The following is a 17611-nucleotide window of genomic DNA, read 5'->3' as shown; positions in this document are numbered from 1 at the left end:
TAATGTCTCTCCATGAGCCATTATTCTTTGTTATATAAACATGTGATGGAAATGTGGTTTTTAGAAAGTCCTTGAGAAATTAAGGATGACCCACAACAGAAAACGCAATATACTGTAATGTTGTTACATCCTGTTCCTAGTGGCCTCATTATATACTTGATAATAGTTCTGCTTTGCAGGCAGGATTTTCACATGTTCCTCTCCCAATAAAACCCTTTCATCCATCCTATTCACCCCTTGCTATGATTCAAAGCCAGCATTTCACAAACCATGTTCCATAGTATGCTCTGCCAAAATAATGCTGATGTTAATACTAATACTAATAAATTCTCTATGCTTAGGCTATTCTTTATTGGTGATTCTTTATGCTTTGTCTGTTCTTTATGGAGATTCTTTATGCTTAGACTATTCCTTACTGGAAATACTTTATGCTCAGTCAATTTTTATAGGAGATTTATAATATACATTAACATATAGTATATTAAATGCTCTTAGATAAGAGAGTACTTTCTCTGTGAAAAGGCTTGATTTTAAAAAATTAAAAAAAACAAGAACTTCCAACTTATTTGACTACAACACTTTCCTTTCTTAATAACACTTATTCTCAACTCCTCAGAGTAACATTTATCCTAACAGCAGTTTGTCCTCTTACCATTTTTCCCTCTTTCTCCAACTAGGAAAATGAGAAACAAATAGGAATGATCACCAGGAAAAAAAAATATATGTATATTTGTGAGTGTGTGTGTGTGTGTGTGTGTTTGTGTAGCAAAGGGTAATTTCTTAAACCCTCAAATCATTACGACCTCTTTCTACCCAGCAGGGTGTCTTCACTATTTATAGAACCCTGAAGAATGATGAATCTGTCTACCAATAGAGCTTTTTTCTCTCTTCCAAAGACAGCTTGTTCATGAACCAAGAATGCTCTCCATTAAACCAGTGTAGAGAGAAGGAACACACTAGTATTCCCAGATGGCTTACCTTAGGGTAGGGATACTGCTTTGCTTTGGGATACAGTGTTCCAGTAAACCGAGGGATAACCATGGTAGGCACCAAGGAGTCATTTATCATCAGGAAGGCAAGCCTCTCTCCATCTGGTGACCACCAGTGGGCAATGTGAGAATGTAGAAGTTCCTCTAGAATAAACAAGTGTTATTTGAAACCAACTGTAGAGATGTGGGCTCAGTGACCCACAAACATCTGTCCTTGAAATCATCATTGCACATGCTTATTTTATCCATGGTGTGCTGCATTTTGTCCACTTCCCTGAGAACTCTCTATTTCTGAGTTACCTTTTCAATGTCTGGAAAAGTAGATATTAAAGAATAGGGTGAGGTGACAGATGCAGGATTTCATAGATTGTCAGCAATGTGGACAGAGAACATGAGAGTACCACTGGATTAAAATGAATTGGATCAGTGATTGAAGAAGGACGTGTGCAGGCAACCACTCATCCATACATGCTCAACATTAGTTTTTCATTCTCTCATCAAACAGGTTGAGGATCCCACTAATCCACTAAATAATCTTTAATTCTAAAGAAACAGAATAAAATAACTTCTTAGATAACTTTTATGTTGCCTTAATGTCCAATGTCCACTTTTCACTTTTCTATTACTCCTTTTGAGAATGAATGAATTATATTAAAAGGAAAACCCCTTTCATGCATTGATTTCCAGAAGGCAAGATCATTTTGGTGATTAGGCAGGAGATTAAAAGGAAGAGAGCCAAGACAGGTTGCTTTTCCTCTCAGCTTTATCCTACAATGTCACCTCAAGTTGGCTGTGAACTAGAAATTATGTCACTACTCTGTCAGTGAGCTTCCATCAAATGCCTCTTCTCTGTGTCTAGCAATGGCTCATCACTATGCCCAGAGTGGTGGTGATAGCTTGGCTGCAATTAGATTTAGTTAAAGCATTTTCTTCTTGGCTTCTCTAAACCTTTACTTTGTCAGTGCTCTCTTTGCAAATAAATACTCTTCAACTAATTTTGATGAACATGCCCACTCTTTTTGGCATTCCAGCAGTAGTTTCAGTAAACAGACACTTAAATAGAAGATTGTTCATTTAAAAATTTAATACCTGTGTGCATATGTAGAGTGCAATAATATTTTTGGGTCATCGATAATCCATAGTGAGAGAGAGAGAAAGAGAGAGAGTCATGAGTAATCAATCATCACTAGTGATGACAAAAAATGATGTGCAAGGAGAGGAGAAAGGTATTGGGAGAACAAGTATTTGTGACACTTCATTGCCACAACAGATACAGGTGACTGCAAAGATGATGAAAAATCGTTGATATGAACCTGGAGAAATTCTATAGGCAAGAAGAGAAATGGAAACAAATACCCTGAAAGTACACAGCAAACCAACAAAGGTCACTTTGGCACTGTTGGCAAAATCCTTCTCCTCTGTAATGTGGGAAAAGATAAAGTTCCAGAAGGCATAATGAATGTTGAAGCTTTGTAACACAAATAAGGGACTCATATTTATTTGTACTTTTAGGCAAAGGTAAAGATACTTGTGAGGAGGGATTGGGGCCTTTACCGAAAGGATAAAGAAATTAGGGAAAAGGAAAGCATAATAGAAATGCTTTCTGGATGGGTATCATAAATAACACATTTCCCATAGCTCAGTGCTGTTCTATGTGACATACTGTGAACCTCAAAATTCCTACACATCTCCTATTGAAAGAGCGAGCCACTGTGTTTAAGGGAAGTAGACTACCTTGGCATATAGATTGACAATTGAAGAGAAATTTCTGTGAAAGTTTTACAGCTTGCAATGCCCTGAAAGTTTGTAGTGACCTAGTAGTCTGGGATATATCGGGACATACTTTTCCAAACTGAGAGAAAAACTGTTGGGAGTGTACATGTGCAAAAACAAAAGAGGAATTGAATTCAGCCATTTGAAGAAAAACAGAATCACTTTTGCACAAGATTCTATTCTATTTCCCAGGTGGCCTGTAAAGCTGCCAGCTCTGCACCAAACCTGAAAAGAGAAGGCTCTTCAATGGAATTGCAGACTTCTCTCCTTCTGTACCCATGGCCACCAGAAGGAAAAACAATGTAAGCAACTATGAGAGACAGAGATGCTGCATGGAGCCTTTGGAATTCTTACTTGATAATCATAGGTCGGGCATTTTAAGCTTTACAGAAAGACCATTTGAACAGAAAATAATATATTATCTATTTCAAAATATGCTCTTTACTGGGCTCTGGTAGAAACAATTACATTGACAGTGAGTTACTAAGTGACTGTTCAGTCCAAACTCCCCATCTTGAACTAGTTATTATCTGATCCAGTGAACATATGCAACCAAGTTTCACTACGAAAAGATGCTACACTATAAGGGACTAAGCCCAAATGCACATCTGACTGCTTGTACTGTTGCAGTCTCTGCTCAACTCCTCAACCTATCTCACATTTGTAGGCTAAGGTATGCTTTTTAATACCGTAAATAAATCCAAGCTTGAATTGTGGGTAGGTCTCAATGATGTATGAGGCCAATTGGATAAGTTCCCTCCTTCAGTCTAATTCATGACTGGCATCAGAAGACAGTAATAAACACAAATATTCCAGGTTGGCAGGATTTTAAGTGAAATATTTAGCAGCTAATTTTTTGTTCAAAAATATTTGCCTCAAGGCCTGGATCCATCCTGACTCATGCACAGTAATCATCAGTCAGAGAGAACAAGAGTAAAACTAGAAAATCTGTGGTAGGGAGGTTTAGAAAATTCAAGTGGGCAGATTTGCCAAAAGAGACCAACACGTGAAAATGTGAAGATATTAGTGTGTCACTCAATGCTCACCAAATCACATCCATGGCAGAAGTGACTGTCAAGAATCAGATGAGCAAGATGATTGGTCATTAGACAGCAGTCATCTCCTGGCCCCGCCCCCTCAATGGTAATGAGCATCACCAAGGCATTGGCATAGCTCCATTTCTAGTAGACTAGCTGATGGCCTGGAGCAGATAGAATGCATGAGAACGTTCCTTTTAAGAAGGGAGAGAATTTGTGCCACTGAAAGAGAAACATATTCTGAGAGTGGATTTATACTTTCTGACTATAGTAATATGAGCACAGCTATACATGGACAAAAAAAAGCATGCTGTTTTCTGAACAGCCTACACTAAAACACCTTCAAATGATAATATTGTATTGCAAACAGGAGGCTATTTGCTCACATGGGAAGATTGAGTGGGTTCATGTTCACATTAGTTTTGCCTCTGCATGGATGAGAGACTTAAATAATTTTCTCTACATTACTTTGGGTGTATTTGTTTGGCAATAACAATGAAAATTGATGTCATTATATAGAAAGCAATGAACCCTTCCTGAATAGCCACAGGGAAAAAAAGATCTAGAAACTGAGGAATAAAAGTGAAGGTGTCCTGTCACTATCATGCCCATTGAACACATTTGCTTCCTGCCAACTAATAAAGAAGTGGGTGGGATACAACTTCCACTGCCTAACAGGAATGAGAACCTTTCTTCTGCCAAGGTCCATTTGGATATCTGTGACATGATTTGTAGGCCTACAAAATTATCAATACAGACAGGCACAGGCAGCTGGTTAGAAGCATCAGAGAAGCATATTTATGTGTCCTGTCATGCAGCACATGATTCCACAGTCCTTATACAGCCCTCCAATCAGACATTCCCACCCTGGCCCTAGAGGAATAATGGCTCCTATAGAAAGAGGCTCCTAATTTCATTCCCCTGAATTTGAAGCTGAAGTTTTCCTTCTAACTACTTTGAACTGAAACCACATAGAAACTGAAACACATTGCAACTGCAAAAAGAAAAAATAAAACAGAACAAAGTAAAATGACAAAATCAAACAGGAAAACAAATTATAATGCAGAAAAGATGGTCTCTATATTGGGCTTGATGAAAGATCTTATCTATAATCTATTCTTATTTATATTTGTATCTATATCTATGTATAGTATAACTATAAATGATGTCTCTACAGAGACAATGTGTCTGTACTGGGCAACTAAGATTGAGGAATATATTTGGAATGCAAGATATTTACAATTACTTCTTGCCAAAGTATACTGATTAATAAAACACAAAGAAATAAGATTTGGCAGGAATCATTTTGGTCTAAACTAGCTACTACTATTATGTCTACCTCATGTGATCACACAATTCAAAGGGGAAAGGATACATGATAAGTACATTTCTTCTTTTAATTTTTATATTTGATGGTCTGAGATTTTAAACTCAGGGCCTTTGCCCTTGCCAGGCAAATGCTCTTATCGCTTGAGACATACCCCTGGCTCCTTTTGCTGCAATTATGTTTCAGATAGGGTCTCATACTTTTGCTTTGGACCAAACTCAGAACATGATCCCTTGCCTCTCATGTAACTGGGATTACAGGTGTGTAACATCACACCTTTTCTATGAGATAGGGTCCCATTATCTTCTTTGACCAGTATGGCCTTGAGCTGTGATCCTTTTATTGAATCTTCTGAATTAGATCCTGTTATAGGAATGTGCCAATGCACTTGCTCTTAGTTTCTTTTCTTACTTGGATCAGTTTCTCTGCAAGCTTATATGAAAAACACAAGTGTGGTTGTGTTCATAACTTTCAGATGTATAAACAGACAGACAGCATCCTGCAATGATACAGTCACAAATGGAGCAAATGGTCAGCAGTCATAAGTGGGACATAAACTAATTTGAATAACAAGACTATTCTCTGGGTCTCAAATATTTCTGGGGTATGACCAATATAAAATGCATGTAAATCAAATGAAGGGAAGGGAGAAAGTGTTTGGGATTGATTTTCCTCTTCCCCACTCACTGAATCATGTGGTTCCTTATCCACTTGGTTTTGCTATGACTGATAGAATTTCCTTCTTCCAGTTTCTGGAAACCGCTGCCTCCTCTACTTTTCAGGTTCAATTATTTGCCTAAGATTGTCACATATTCCGTGTCCTTGATAAGAATCTTTTTTTGTAGTTTCAAACCTATGGCCTGGTCAGTGTCTTTCACCCACATGGAAGTGGTAGAAAATTTCTGAGTTCAGGTATAATAAGAAGTCTTCAGGTTATTGGTGGGGGGCCCTCCAAGAGAATTATGAGGACTTAGTATCAGTTTCTCTCTCTCTCTCTCTCTCTCTCTGGTTCTGGTTTGTGATATAAGCAGTTTGCTCTGCCTTGAGGTCTTGCTATGATTGAGAGAGTTCACATCAGGGGCTCAACATGATAGGGCGGCCTGACTTCAGCTTGGAATGTTCACAATCATGTGCTTAATAAACCTTTTCTCTTTACAAATCAATCACCAAAAGTTATTTGTCATAGTAACAGGAAGCTGAGTAACACAATTATCTTGAATTCTTCCCCTTTAAATGTTTTCATTATTCAGGTCATGATTTTGAGCCTGATTTAATCAAATAAGTTACAATACAGTTGAAGAGATATGAATTATATATATGTATATATATATATAATATATATAGCACATTGAGAAAAGATACATATGATAAGGGCCAATTAGATATGAATTCTAAGGCCTATAAGATCTGAAGATGCAAACAGATCTTATTGGATAAATTCAATGCTCTGAATTTCTAAGAAAATAGTCTTTTCACAAGTATTAAATATTTATGCCCAGTACTTCCTATCAGTAAGCATGGTCATATTTAAGGACCATGTCAAAAGCAATGTATATTAGAATTCTTTGTACTTAATATTATTCAGAAAATATTACAACACCAAAATAATAAAATGCAAATAATTATGCAACTTTCTCAAGCATAAGACTAAGTGAAATAACTAGGGGAATAACTAAAAGAATGTTTGCTAAGCATTTCCTTAACAGTCATCAAGCATCAGGCACACACTGGTTTAATTCCAACTAGTAGGAGAGTTTACTCAAGGATTGAAACTCCTAATGTTAATTACATTATAACATTGACAAACAATTTATTTTTACAAGTTGCATTCTGTTCCACTTTACTCTAGTTTGGACTCTTTGTCTCTTATTCTGATTTAGAAAATTTTACTACAGAGCAGATGGGGTTGTCAACATATGTGGTTTTATATCACAGACACTTATAAACACAACTTCAACATAAAGCATTTCCAGAAAACTAATATATAACCACTGAATCCAGATGAATGTGCTATTCTAGAAAGCAAGTTAATGGTATCCATATCCATTTTACAATCAATTTACACAGAATTCCTGAAGGCTGCTATTTGTATCCTTCTGGGTTCATGGTTGAGTTTCTGCTCTTCTGTCTGCATTGTGCTGTTAACTTCCTTACAAGAATTATGTGTGTTCACAATTCACCTCAGGAGACTTAGTCCTGTCCAGAATCTTGCCTTTCTCCAATTTCCTGTGTTGCATTTCCACATTATTTTTGTCTTATTTATTATAGCACAATTTTCATGGGAAGTAAGTCCAGTAAGTTCTTATTGAACCAACTAGGAATAAATGTAATTCATGTGTCCAGCAAAAGGCAACAAGCAAAACAAAAAGGTATCTTACATTATTGTGTTAAATGAAAAGGGTGTGATAATCAGTATTTGCAGTGTATCAATAAGGACATTATCAGTTCCTTATTCTTTTTGAACAATGTAAAGACTTTTACTCCATCACATTAGATTTAAAATTTATTTGTAATTTTAAAGTCTATATTGCACTGACTTGAGTTCTCTTCAGACTTCTATTTACTGAATTCTGAATGGTTCCTTAAATGTAGTGGTTTAGACTCCACTAAGGTGACCTTGTATTGCTCTCACATAATACCAAATTCACAAGCATGTGACATGATGTGTATTAGATTTCCAACAATAGTCTCTTAAAAATGTGAGACTCCAAATTTCACTTATAGTATAGTGAGAATTGTCATAAGTAGATAAACTGTATCATTTGGTATCTTTGCCTAAGGAAAAGATCAGTGAATTCTGTTACTTTAGGGGCCAAAATATGTATGCTGTGTCACAGAGATTTGTTACATGAGATAGCATGTTGAGTCACTCACTTCTGATGCAACACTGATTTTGTGGATACAACATACATATTCATTGTTATATCGGCTACTCACTTGGTATTTTCAGTTCATACTTTTATGAGACTAACAGGGCCAAGTATGGTAACTCTTGTCTGTAATTCAAGCTACTCAAGCAACTGACATCTAGAGGACTACAATTAGACACCAATCCAAAGAATTTCTCTAGACTCTGCCACCACAATACCAGCAAAAAGGAAGTCTGGAGGAATGTCTCAAGTGATAGAGCATCAACCTAACAAGCACAAAGTCCCACGTTCAAGTCACAGTACTGACAAACAACAACAATAACACATAGAATTTCTTTATATATCCAACAAGAGAGCCTCAAATACTAGGTTTAATTATATGGCCAAAATCTTAATTTCTCCTATCCTTATTAGAATCTGTCAGATCTGAAGTGTCAGGCTTTGCTTAATGTGTCCTGTTCATCCCTCAACCCTATTATACTCACTGTTCATTCTCAGCCCAAATAGAAAATTTCTTTATTTTAATAAGAGAATGACCTTTTTCATAGATAAGAGATTTCTAATTTTCCACCTTAAATTTTCCCATTAGAACAAAGGCCTAAGTCATCTTATCAAGGAGTCAGAAAAACAGGCAATGTCTACATTGGGTATATACCAGGTTGATTCACACTAAGAATCTTAAAGTGATGCCCATAGCACATCATGCCAGCATACTGACACATGCTACATTTGCACCAAGTCCTCTGTCTAACACCTATGTTGCTTGTTAGTGCTTGATCACTGTGTCTGACACCACTGTTACTAGTAATCCAAACCAGAAGCCATAGTGTGATTCTTGGCTCTTATGCACTCTATCTGCTCATCCACTAAAACCTATCTCTTTCACTGCCTCATCAATTTTAGAGCCATCTTTCAGTCTACTAACTGCTCTAACCCTTGCCCCACTGCTCATTATCTCTAGATAGAGCACAGAAAAAGCCTGATACTGCTCACTGGTCCTTCCTACTATAAGATCTCAGCTTCACATCATAACAGTACTGATATATAAAAGTAGAAGAACTAATCTTGTCACTCTTTACTTGTCTCAATTTACTAGTAGTAAGTGAAATAAAACCTCAGAAAAATCTCAGGTCATTGTTACAGGTCAGTATTCCTTGCTTCTTCCTGTCTTCCTGTCTCAAATCTTATACCTCATTTCTGTCAAGTAAATCTAACTACATAAGCTCTGCTATTTAACCCATCAGTTTTGCATTTATTTTCACATGTAAAAGTTCTTAATTTTCAGGCTCAATCAGATTGTTTCTCCTTTAGGAGAGTGCTCACAAATCCCAGACTGGCCTGTCTCACTCTTGTTCGTACGTTGGATCACTTGTTTACTGTGATTCAATTACTTAGCATATTCCTTGACATGTTTTTTTTTTTGGGGGGGGGTTGGTCATGGGGCTTGAACTCTGGGCCTGGGTGCTGTCCTTCAGCTCTTCAGCTCAAGTCTAGCCCTCTACCACTTGAGTCATAGCATCACTTCCGGTTTTCTGGTGGTTTATTGGAGATAAGAGTCTCAAGGACTTTCCTGCCTGGGCTGGCTTTGAACTGTGATCCTCAGATCTCAGCCTCCTGAGTAGTTAGGATTACAGGGTGAGCCACTGGGGCCCCACCTCTTAATTTTTAGATCCTCACACAGAACAAAAGAACATTTTGGAATTAAAGTGCTTAATCTCTCCAGTTCCCTCAGGTAAGAGCATCACTCAACATCTACTCTGTATAATCTCAGAATTAATCAAGTTTGTTCTTCACTCATTTCCTCCTTGAATCTGTGGCCATCCCAAGCTTCTTTAAGAACTTATTTGATTTTTGAAATAGAAAAGCCTGAGTCAGAATTTCCTGTGATCAACTCTCTTTTTTTAATGTGGGGTGCTTGCTAGGCTGGCAATCTACCACTTGAGCTTTTTCTGAATCACTGATTTTTACTGGTTAATTTGGAAATGGAATCTACCAAACACTTCAATCTGGGTTAGCTTTAAAATTGATCTCTCAGATCTCAGCCTCTTGACTAGTGATTATAACAGCTAGGAGCCAAGGGCCCTTGGCTGAAGCCATCTTATACTTGTATGCATTTTTATTTTAGTTTTTAATGCCTTTATAAAATTATTATTACTGATAATTATTACTGATATTCTATTTCCCAAGATAAAGTGTGGCCTCCAAAAAACTTTTATTATTTGATCTTATCATTCACACACATATGCATATATATGGAAAAATATCATAAATATATATAAATATGCCTACATACACATATAATATTAAAGGATCACAATTACATTTACATGTCTAGATGTAATTTCAAGGAATACAACTCATTAATAAAAGAATTCTGCCTGACAAAATCTGTGTAGTTAAATATAGGGTCCTTAAGGATTTTATTAAATATATGCTCTATTTTAGTGACTGGACTAATAATTGGAATCGAGTTTGCCATTACTAATGACTATTAAGTGAGTGCTTTGAAAGATTTGTTTTTATTAAAGAATTTAAAATATCAAATATCAGGAGAGAGACTGCTTTGAAAGTATTGCTTGAGAAATAAAAACAAATTATTAGATTCTGAACTTTAAAATTTATAATAAAATGTGATAACTTTACATCATATATATTTTGTCAAGATCAGTTGAAGAATCTAATCATTGATCATAAAACTCCAGCTTTGAGTATTCTTGAGGGAATTCCTACCTACCACTCAAATGATAGATAATAACTATACAATCAAAATAGGTATTTTGATCAGCCTTTTGATTTTTATGTTCTCAGATATTATTGAAACTTTAAGCAATATTTATTGAAAATAACTCTTCAGGTAGCATTATTTTTCTCCCTGTGCAATGGCTTTTAAAGGCTACAATATCCCTAAAGAGAAAAGTAAAACCAAATGGTTTTTGTGAGACTTTTGACACAAGAGTATCATTTCTAATTCCAGAGTGATATGACATTAATCCAGTCTGAACAATGTTTGTACACATATACACATACACATACAGACTTACCCACTCACTCATACATGTAATAAATGTCAATTAAGGTAGGTAGATATAAATCAAAACCAGTCAAAGTTTGAGCATATTCAATGAAAAGAAAGCATGAGACAATTTTAAAAGGAAATGAGCAGAAAAATACAACTTTAAGTATTACTATAGAATGCACATTTTTCTTGCATATTTTGTATGAAAATATGTGATATGCATTCTTTAGAAAGTAAAACTATTCAACTCACCTTCATATAACCAGTCAGCAATCCCATTAAAAATAACTCCTTCTTTCCCAGACGATGTAAGTCTTAATGAACTGCTTTTTATGTCAGGTTGATAGTAGATATTGTTTTCAAAAATATAAATCTGTGTCCGAAAACATATGAAACAGAACCAAACCCAAGATATTAGGGGCATTTAAATTTTTCATATAATAAAATGATACGAAGGATGCTACATGTTTCAAGCATTCTTTCAAGAACATTTATTTCATGCACATATTTACATTTTATTTATTTATTAATAGCTGTTTCTATCCCTATCCTACCAACATCAGATTGTCATTTAGAAATTTCATGGGACTTGGTATTGCTACTTTGAGATCCATACTTTCTGCATCAATATTAAATCTAATTAATATTGTTCCTCCTATGCCATAACATTAGTTTAGTTGCAGATACTATTTTGCATTCTTGAGAGACAGATAGCTAAAACTAGGTATCATTTTAGTAACTGTCAACTGGCCATTTGAAAAGTTTCAATTTGGGGTCTTTTCCTAAAATGCATTTGGTAGCCAAAATAATCCTTAGGAAGTCTACCTGTTTCTATCTGGTGCCATTAAAAGATTCACTAATAATATATGGCGATTAAAAAATTCCTCTGAACTGATATAATAAGCACATTCATGAAATGGCAGTGTTCCCAGACAACCTCTTCTTAAATTACAAACATCAATAATAGCCTTGGATCAGAAAGTTGAGAACTTTCAATTTGAAAATATCACATCTTCCAAAATAACAACAATGGTACAAACACAAGAACCACAATGCCTACACAATTATTCCTTTGCTATACAGCTTGGAAGACAAAACTATTCATTTTCTCAATATCTTTAATGACAAATGTTTGAAATGTTTTACATTTCAGTATTATACATATATCTATACATCTCTCTTTCTATCTATATACATATATAGTATTACCAACTTACATAAACCACATTTCTTCCAAATATTTGGGAAGTCAAATACAGCCAACCAAAAAGTTCCTTAGATCAAATGTTCTACTAAGGAGCTGAAAGATACCTCAGTATCCATGAGTTAAGCATGTGGCAGGATCAAAATAGGAGAGCAAATGTAGCAAATAGCAACATTCCCATAACTTGTCCAAATAATTTTGAGGTCCCAGACTTTTAAACACTGATGTGCAGTAACAGAATCAATTTTAATATCTGAAAATTTGCTTTATAATCTATTCTGAGGGATTTAGTGAAGGGTATAATCTCAGTAGATGCTACACACACACACACACACACACACACACACACACACACACACATACACACACACACACATTAAAGGTAGTGATGCTAATCTAAGGATAAGAACTTTGGGACTAAAAAAAGGAGAATACAGAAAGTCCTTGAAAGCATGGGCTTCAAAATAAGTTTACATTTAAAATCCTGCTTCCTTGGTAATACTCTTGACCCTCATAAATCTAAGGATTTTGTTTTGTGTTTTTTTTGCTTTTTAAACAGATATCACAAATGTGATATGCACAGGGGTTATAGTTCCATAAATCAGGTGTGATTGTGTTTTTTTCTAAATTTTTGAATATAAATTAGGAGTGAGACATATACATACCTGACTGATCCATTGTAAAGATAGAATATTACAGCTATAGGGAATATGGACCAACACCTGGATCTTACATAAAGCAAGGCTGACTTTACAATAACATGATTCAAATTCTTAAGCGTTTTGTAGCCTACAATTCAAAAGAAATAAAATCCTTGTGACTTCAATCCATCTATAAATTATCCCATACTGCCAGCCAGCCTTTTATAATTAAGTTAAATATGCTTCAGGAGTAACAGTAGATCAGATAGCAGTGGTGATAGTAGAAGGAAGAGGAATGAAGATGTAGAGTGGAAGGAGAATACATTAGCAAATGGTATCCACTGCTTTCACTGCCATTTGAAAGTTCTCAGATGGACTAGGAAATACCAAATAACATTCTTACCCAAAGCATGAAGATCATCACATCTAGGCAAAAACTTCAGTATTCTCTCTAGTGTAATAATACTGCATGACATTGAATTTAATAACTTCACCTTCCCTGATAAGAAAAATATTACCCATATTTTAGCCATCTAAAACTTAAGCTTTAGATCTTTCGCTTGTCACACAGATGCACAAAGCTGTTCTTTGAGAGAAAAAAAAAAATCCCTTGGTTATAGCTGAACTTTTTATATAGGGCTCCTGGCTGGGACTATTCACATCTATTCTTGAGCTGTGGTTGGGACTGTGTGTCTTCATCGGAAGTAGCTCTCAGCTATCCAAATGGAAAATAACTCTGAGTCATATTAATTAATAAAGCCTCCAAAATTTCAACAGATGTGTAAATTATCCAGGGCTATTGACCAGTAATTACATTTATATTTGAAGAACAGCTTGGATGATGTTCACAACCCATATGAAACTGGCATCTGCTCCCGTGTTGAAAAAAACAAAACAAAAACAAATGGAAACAGAATGTTAATGCCACTCCATTGAAGGCCACAGTAGTAAATACCCACAAGTTCATTTTGCCAGTAACAAAGAAAGAAGTGGGGGGAAGAAAAAAGAAGTGTCTGCCTCTTCATAAAACATATGCTTAAGCTGGGCCTTGGTGACTCATTCCTATAATTCTGTCTATTCATGAGGCTGAGATCTGAAGATCATGGTTCAAAGCCAGTCTGGGCAGGAAAGTTCATGAGACTCTTATCTCCAATTAATCACAGAAAAACCCAGAAGTGGTGCTGTGGCTCAAAGTGGTAGGGTGCTAGCCTTGAGAGAAATAGAGCTAAGGGACACTGCCCACGCCTCTATCTGTCTGTCTGTCTGTCTGTCTGTCTGTCTATAGTGTTTCATGCCTACAATTGCAACTATGGGTGTCATAGATCAGAGTATTATGTTCCAATGCTGAGCAAAATCTTGATATTCTATTCTAAAAATGACAAAAGTTTAGAGAGGCTAAAAGTGTGGGTCAAGAGGTCTAGTAAGCAGGAGGCTCTTTGTTCATAACAATAGCTTGAAAAGAAAAATTATAACTTCTAGCTACTTATCCAATTATCAAGGTTATTTGCTGAATTTTATTCTTCTTAACTAACTTGACTGCAAACTAACCACTATGTTGACAAGAGCTTGGAATGTTCTGTATTATTTGGGGAATTTGATGAAATTCAAATTGATCCAAATAATAGCTTCAAGGATTTCAATAAGCTATAAATCATATTGAATATATGACAAAGTCTACTACCATTTATCCTCATGTTACTGATTAAACTGTCACACTATTTTGATGCCATTAATCAATTCTTTCAGTGAGCCACCTATCATCATAATAAATAGAAATGGATAGCTTGATGATCAATTAACTCATATTTATAGAGCATGACAACTATCCAGTTTTTCAGAATGAGTGTTCTTAATTTAGCCATGAAACACTTAAAATTGGAGAAATCACCAAAGAGCAAAAGAACAGTTGGAAAAAAAATGTATTGAATTGGCTTCTGTGAATATTGTAATATAAATTTTAATAAATTTTCTATTGAATGTGCTAGCCAATACTATTCATCACCAAATGACTGGACAGAAGAATGTTATTGACAGGCAAGGGTCTTTAACAGTCAATTTTAATCTGCCTTCTTTTCCTCCTTCCACAACAACAATCATGTCTTGTATGCCACAAGTCCACATGCAGGACAAAGTCATCTATTTCTCATCTAGCAATTCTGCGTGTTGCAGATTTGGCAAACCCAGTACTCAGAATTGTTCCTGGAAGAGACAGTGAGCAAACGTCATTTTTACTCAGAACCAACAAACTACAGACATATAATAGAAATAAATCAGTTTGTTTGTGATAGGTTGTAACTATGTAGATCGGGCTGCACTCAGACTTCTGAAACTCTCTTGCCACAGCCTACTGAGTGATGGGATTGCAGGAATGGGGTACCACAACTGGAGTTGACATTAGGAGTCATTAAACTTCGGGGTTGAGAGTAATGAAATCATAAGTGACTTACTATGACTGATACAGTGATAATGGTTTGTAATAACAATACTCTCACACACTTTTAGCCAACTTAAATGAAAAAAATATAATTTAGCATTAGAGCTATGTAGCCTAAAATATTTTTCAGAATCAATTACACAGTTACTAATTTGAATGATTTTCATGATCATCTCAAATAAAAACCTTAACAATTAAAAATAATCTCTCCTGTGCCTTGTAAGGTTGTTAGGATGTACAAATGTACAGTGGAATTAGTCTGTGTTGGGGTTGGCTTTCATAGTAGTTTGCATTAAAAAAAAAGTAATTCCAAACCAGCTCTGGATTACAGGAATACAAACTCCTGCTCAAAAGGCTAATATCCAGGGGATTGCCGTTCAAAGTCAGCCTGGGAGAAAAGCCTAAGGGGTTCTATCTCCAATTAACCTGCAAAAGGCCAATTGGAAGCTTAGCTCAAAAGGTCAAACACCAGCTGTGATCAAGAGGAACTGAGTTCAAGCCTGGGGAAAACTATACCAAAAACATGAATACAATGAAAGCTCAACAGGATTCCATTACATGTAGAAAGACTATTTATCCATTCATCTATTGATTGATGCCATTTTATATCCTCGTTATTATAAATAGTGAAGTATAAACACAGGGGTGTAGTATTCTCATATACTTTCATTTTAGAATACTTGTATTTTAAAAATAATGAATATAGAATTACTATATAACAAAATAGCTTCATTTTGTTTTATTTTTAATAGTTTTTGAGAAATTCACATATATTACTTATAGTACTGAATTGGATTCATTCCTACAAAGTATAAGTGAGTGTAGAGGTGGCCATCCTAGCCAACACTTGGTTTCTTGAATGCTTGATTGCTTGCCAATAGCTATCCTAACAAATGAAAGCAGATATTTCATGTATATATATATATATATATACATACATATACATTTTATTGTAAAATAATGTACAGAGGGATTACAGTTACATGAGCAAGGTAATGAGTGTATTTCCTACTTATCATTTTTTACTAGTATATATTAAGCTGTGTCATCATGATATTTCCACATATGATTAGACAATGTTTGATTATATCTCTTCCCCTTTATCACTCTCTCTTATTTCTTCCCCTTTCCTCTGTTCTCATTTTCCTGGTCTTGGTTTTATGCTTGGATATTTTCCCCCCTAGCTTCCACAAATGAAAGAAAATATTGTCCCAGTCATTTGGTTGTACTTTTCCCCAGTGGCAAGGGGTTTGATTTATATGTGGTTGTAAACTAGGAGAGTCCATGTACCATGAATAAATTGCCAACATTAAGTTTAGTGCTAATAAAAATGACAAGGGAAATATAGAAATTAACCTGTAACATGAGCTACCACAATTAAATGTCTTTTGAACTGATGGTAAGAAGAGTGTTTCCCACACCTACAACAGAGGTATATTTAAATCTAGCTATATCTATCTATCTATCTATCTATCTATCTATCTATCTATCTATCTATCTATCTATCTTGTCATTGAATACTAGAGTACTAGGGAATTCTTGGTTGTAGAGGCTTTCATTGTGCATCCCTGGTGGACATCAATGATACCAGAGCAATCTTTCCACTTGGTTATTACTGAAACTGTTTCCAGATAACATTTCTGTCCCCTGACAGAGAAGGAGACTAAGGCTGGGGGCACAGAATGAGCTAAAGCCAAACTGACAGCTTCAGAAATATGTGGAGAAAAGTTGTATAGACTGTCTATGTATGGTTCCTCTAAAATTTAATTTCACCCCAAACCATAGAGAAGCTTGAAAACGGGACCAAATATTTCTTCAGTAATTGTTTCCATATAGTTGTTGATGAGTAGGTATATTATTTGGGAAATACTTAAGGATGTAATGATTGGTAATAAAAAAAATAGATGAAAGAAAAGGGAGAATTCTAGGAGAAGTATAATTCAAATATTCTGTTTAACTAGGAATGATAATTGTCAAAATGGAACATTATCTAGAATGTATTTCTGAAATATTTCTGCATTAAGTGTTAAGTTCTGAAGCCAATGTTTTTGTGCTTTTCACTCAGATCCTCTTAAGCTTCCTTTTTTGGATCAATCATTGTGACATTTCTAGCATGGATGTAGTCTCTTCAAATCAGATTCAGTTCTTATCTACCACCCTGAACTATTTTAACCTGTAACTTTCAGACAACTTTTCTCTCAGCCTATCAACATGTTTCAGCCTCATTCTACTATAAAGCCATAGTAATCAAAACAGCTTGGTACTGGCACAAGAACAGACCTCAGGACCAATGGAATAGAATTGAAAACCCAGAAATGAA

At 35.4% G+C, this 17611-nt stretch overlaps 1 protein-coding gene across 3 annotated transcripts in view; it reads right to left on the bottom strand.

The window, feature by feature from the left end:
- Nucleotides 1-17611, bottom strand: part of Dpp10 (dipeptidyl-peptidase 10 (non-functional)) — a 1450850-nt gene that overhangs the window by 99234 nt on the left and 1334005 nt on the right. For all 3 annotated transcript variants that reach the window (XM_013020704.1, XM_013020703.1, XM_013020705.1), the window contains exons 8-9: nt 11265-11385; nt 979-1133 (exon numbers count right to left, since the gene is read on the bottom strand). In XM_013020704.1, coding sequence (XP_012876158.1) covers nt 979-1133; nt 11265-11385 — 276 coding nt within the window. The remainder of the gene's footprint in view (nt 1-978; nt 1134-11264; nt 11386-17611) is intronic.

Source organism: Dipodomys ordii, unplaced genomic scaffold (genome assembly GCF_000151885.1).
Source record: "Dipodomys ordii isolate 6190 unplaced genomic scaffold, Dord_2.0 Scaffold52, whole genome shotgun sequence".
Taxonomy (NCBI): Eukaryota; Metazoa; Chordata; class Mammalia; order Rodentia; family Heteromyidae; genus Dipodomys; species Dipodomys ordii.
This window is presented reverse-complemented; position numbering and strand designations above follow the sequence as displayed.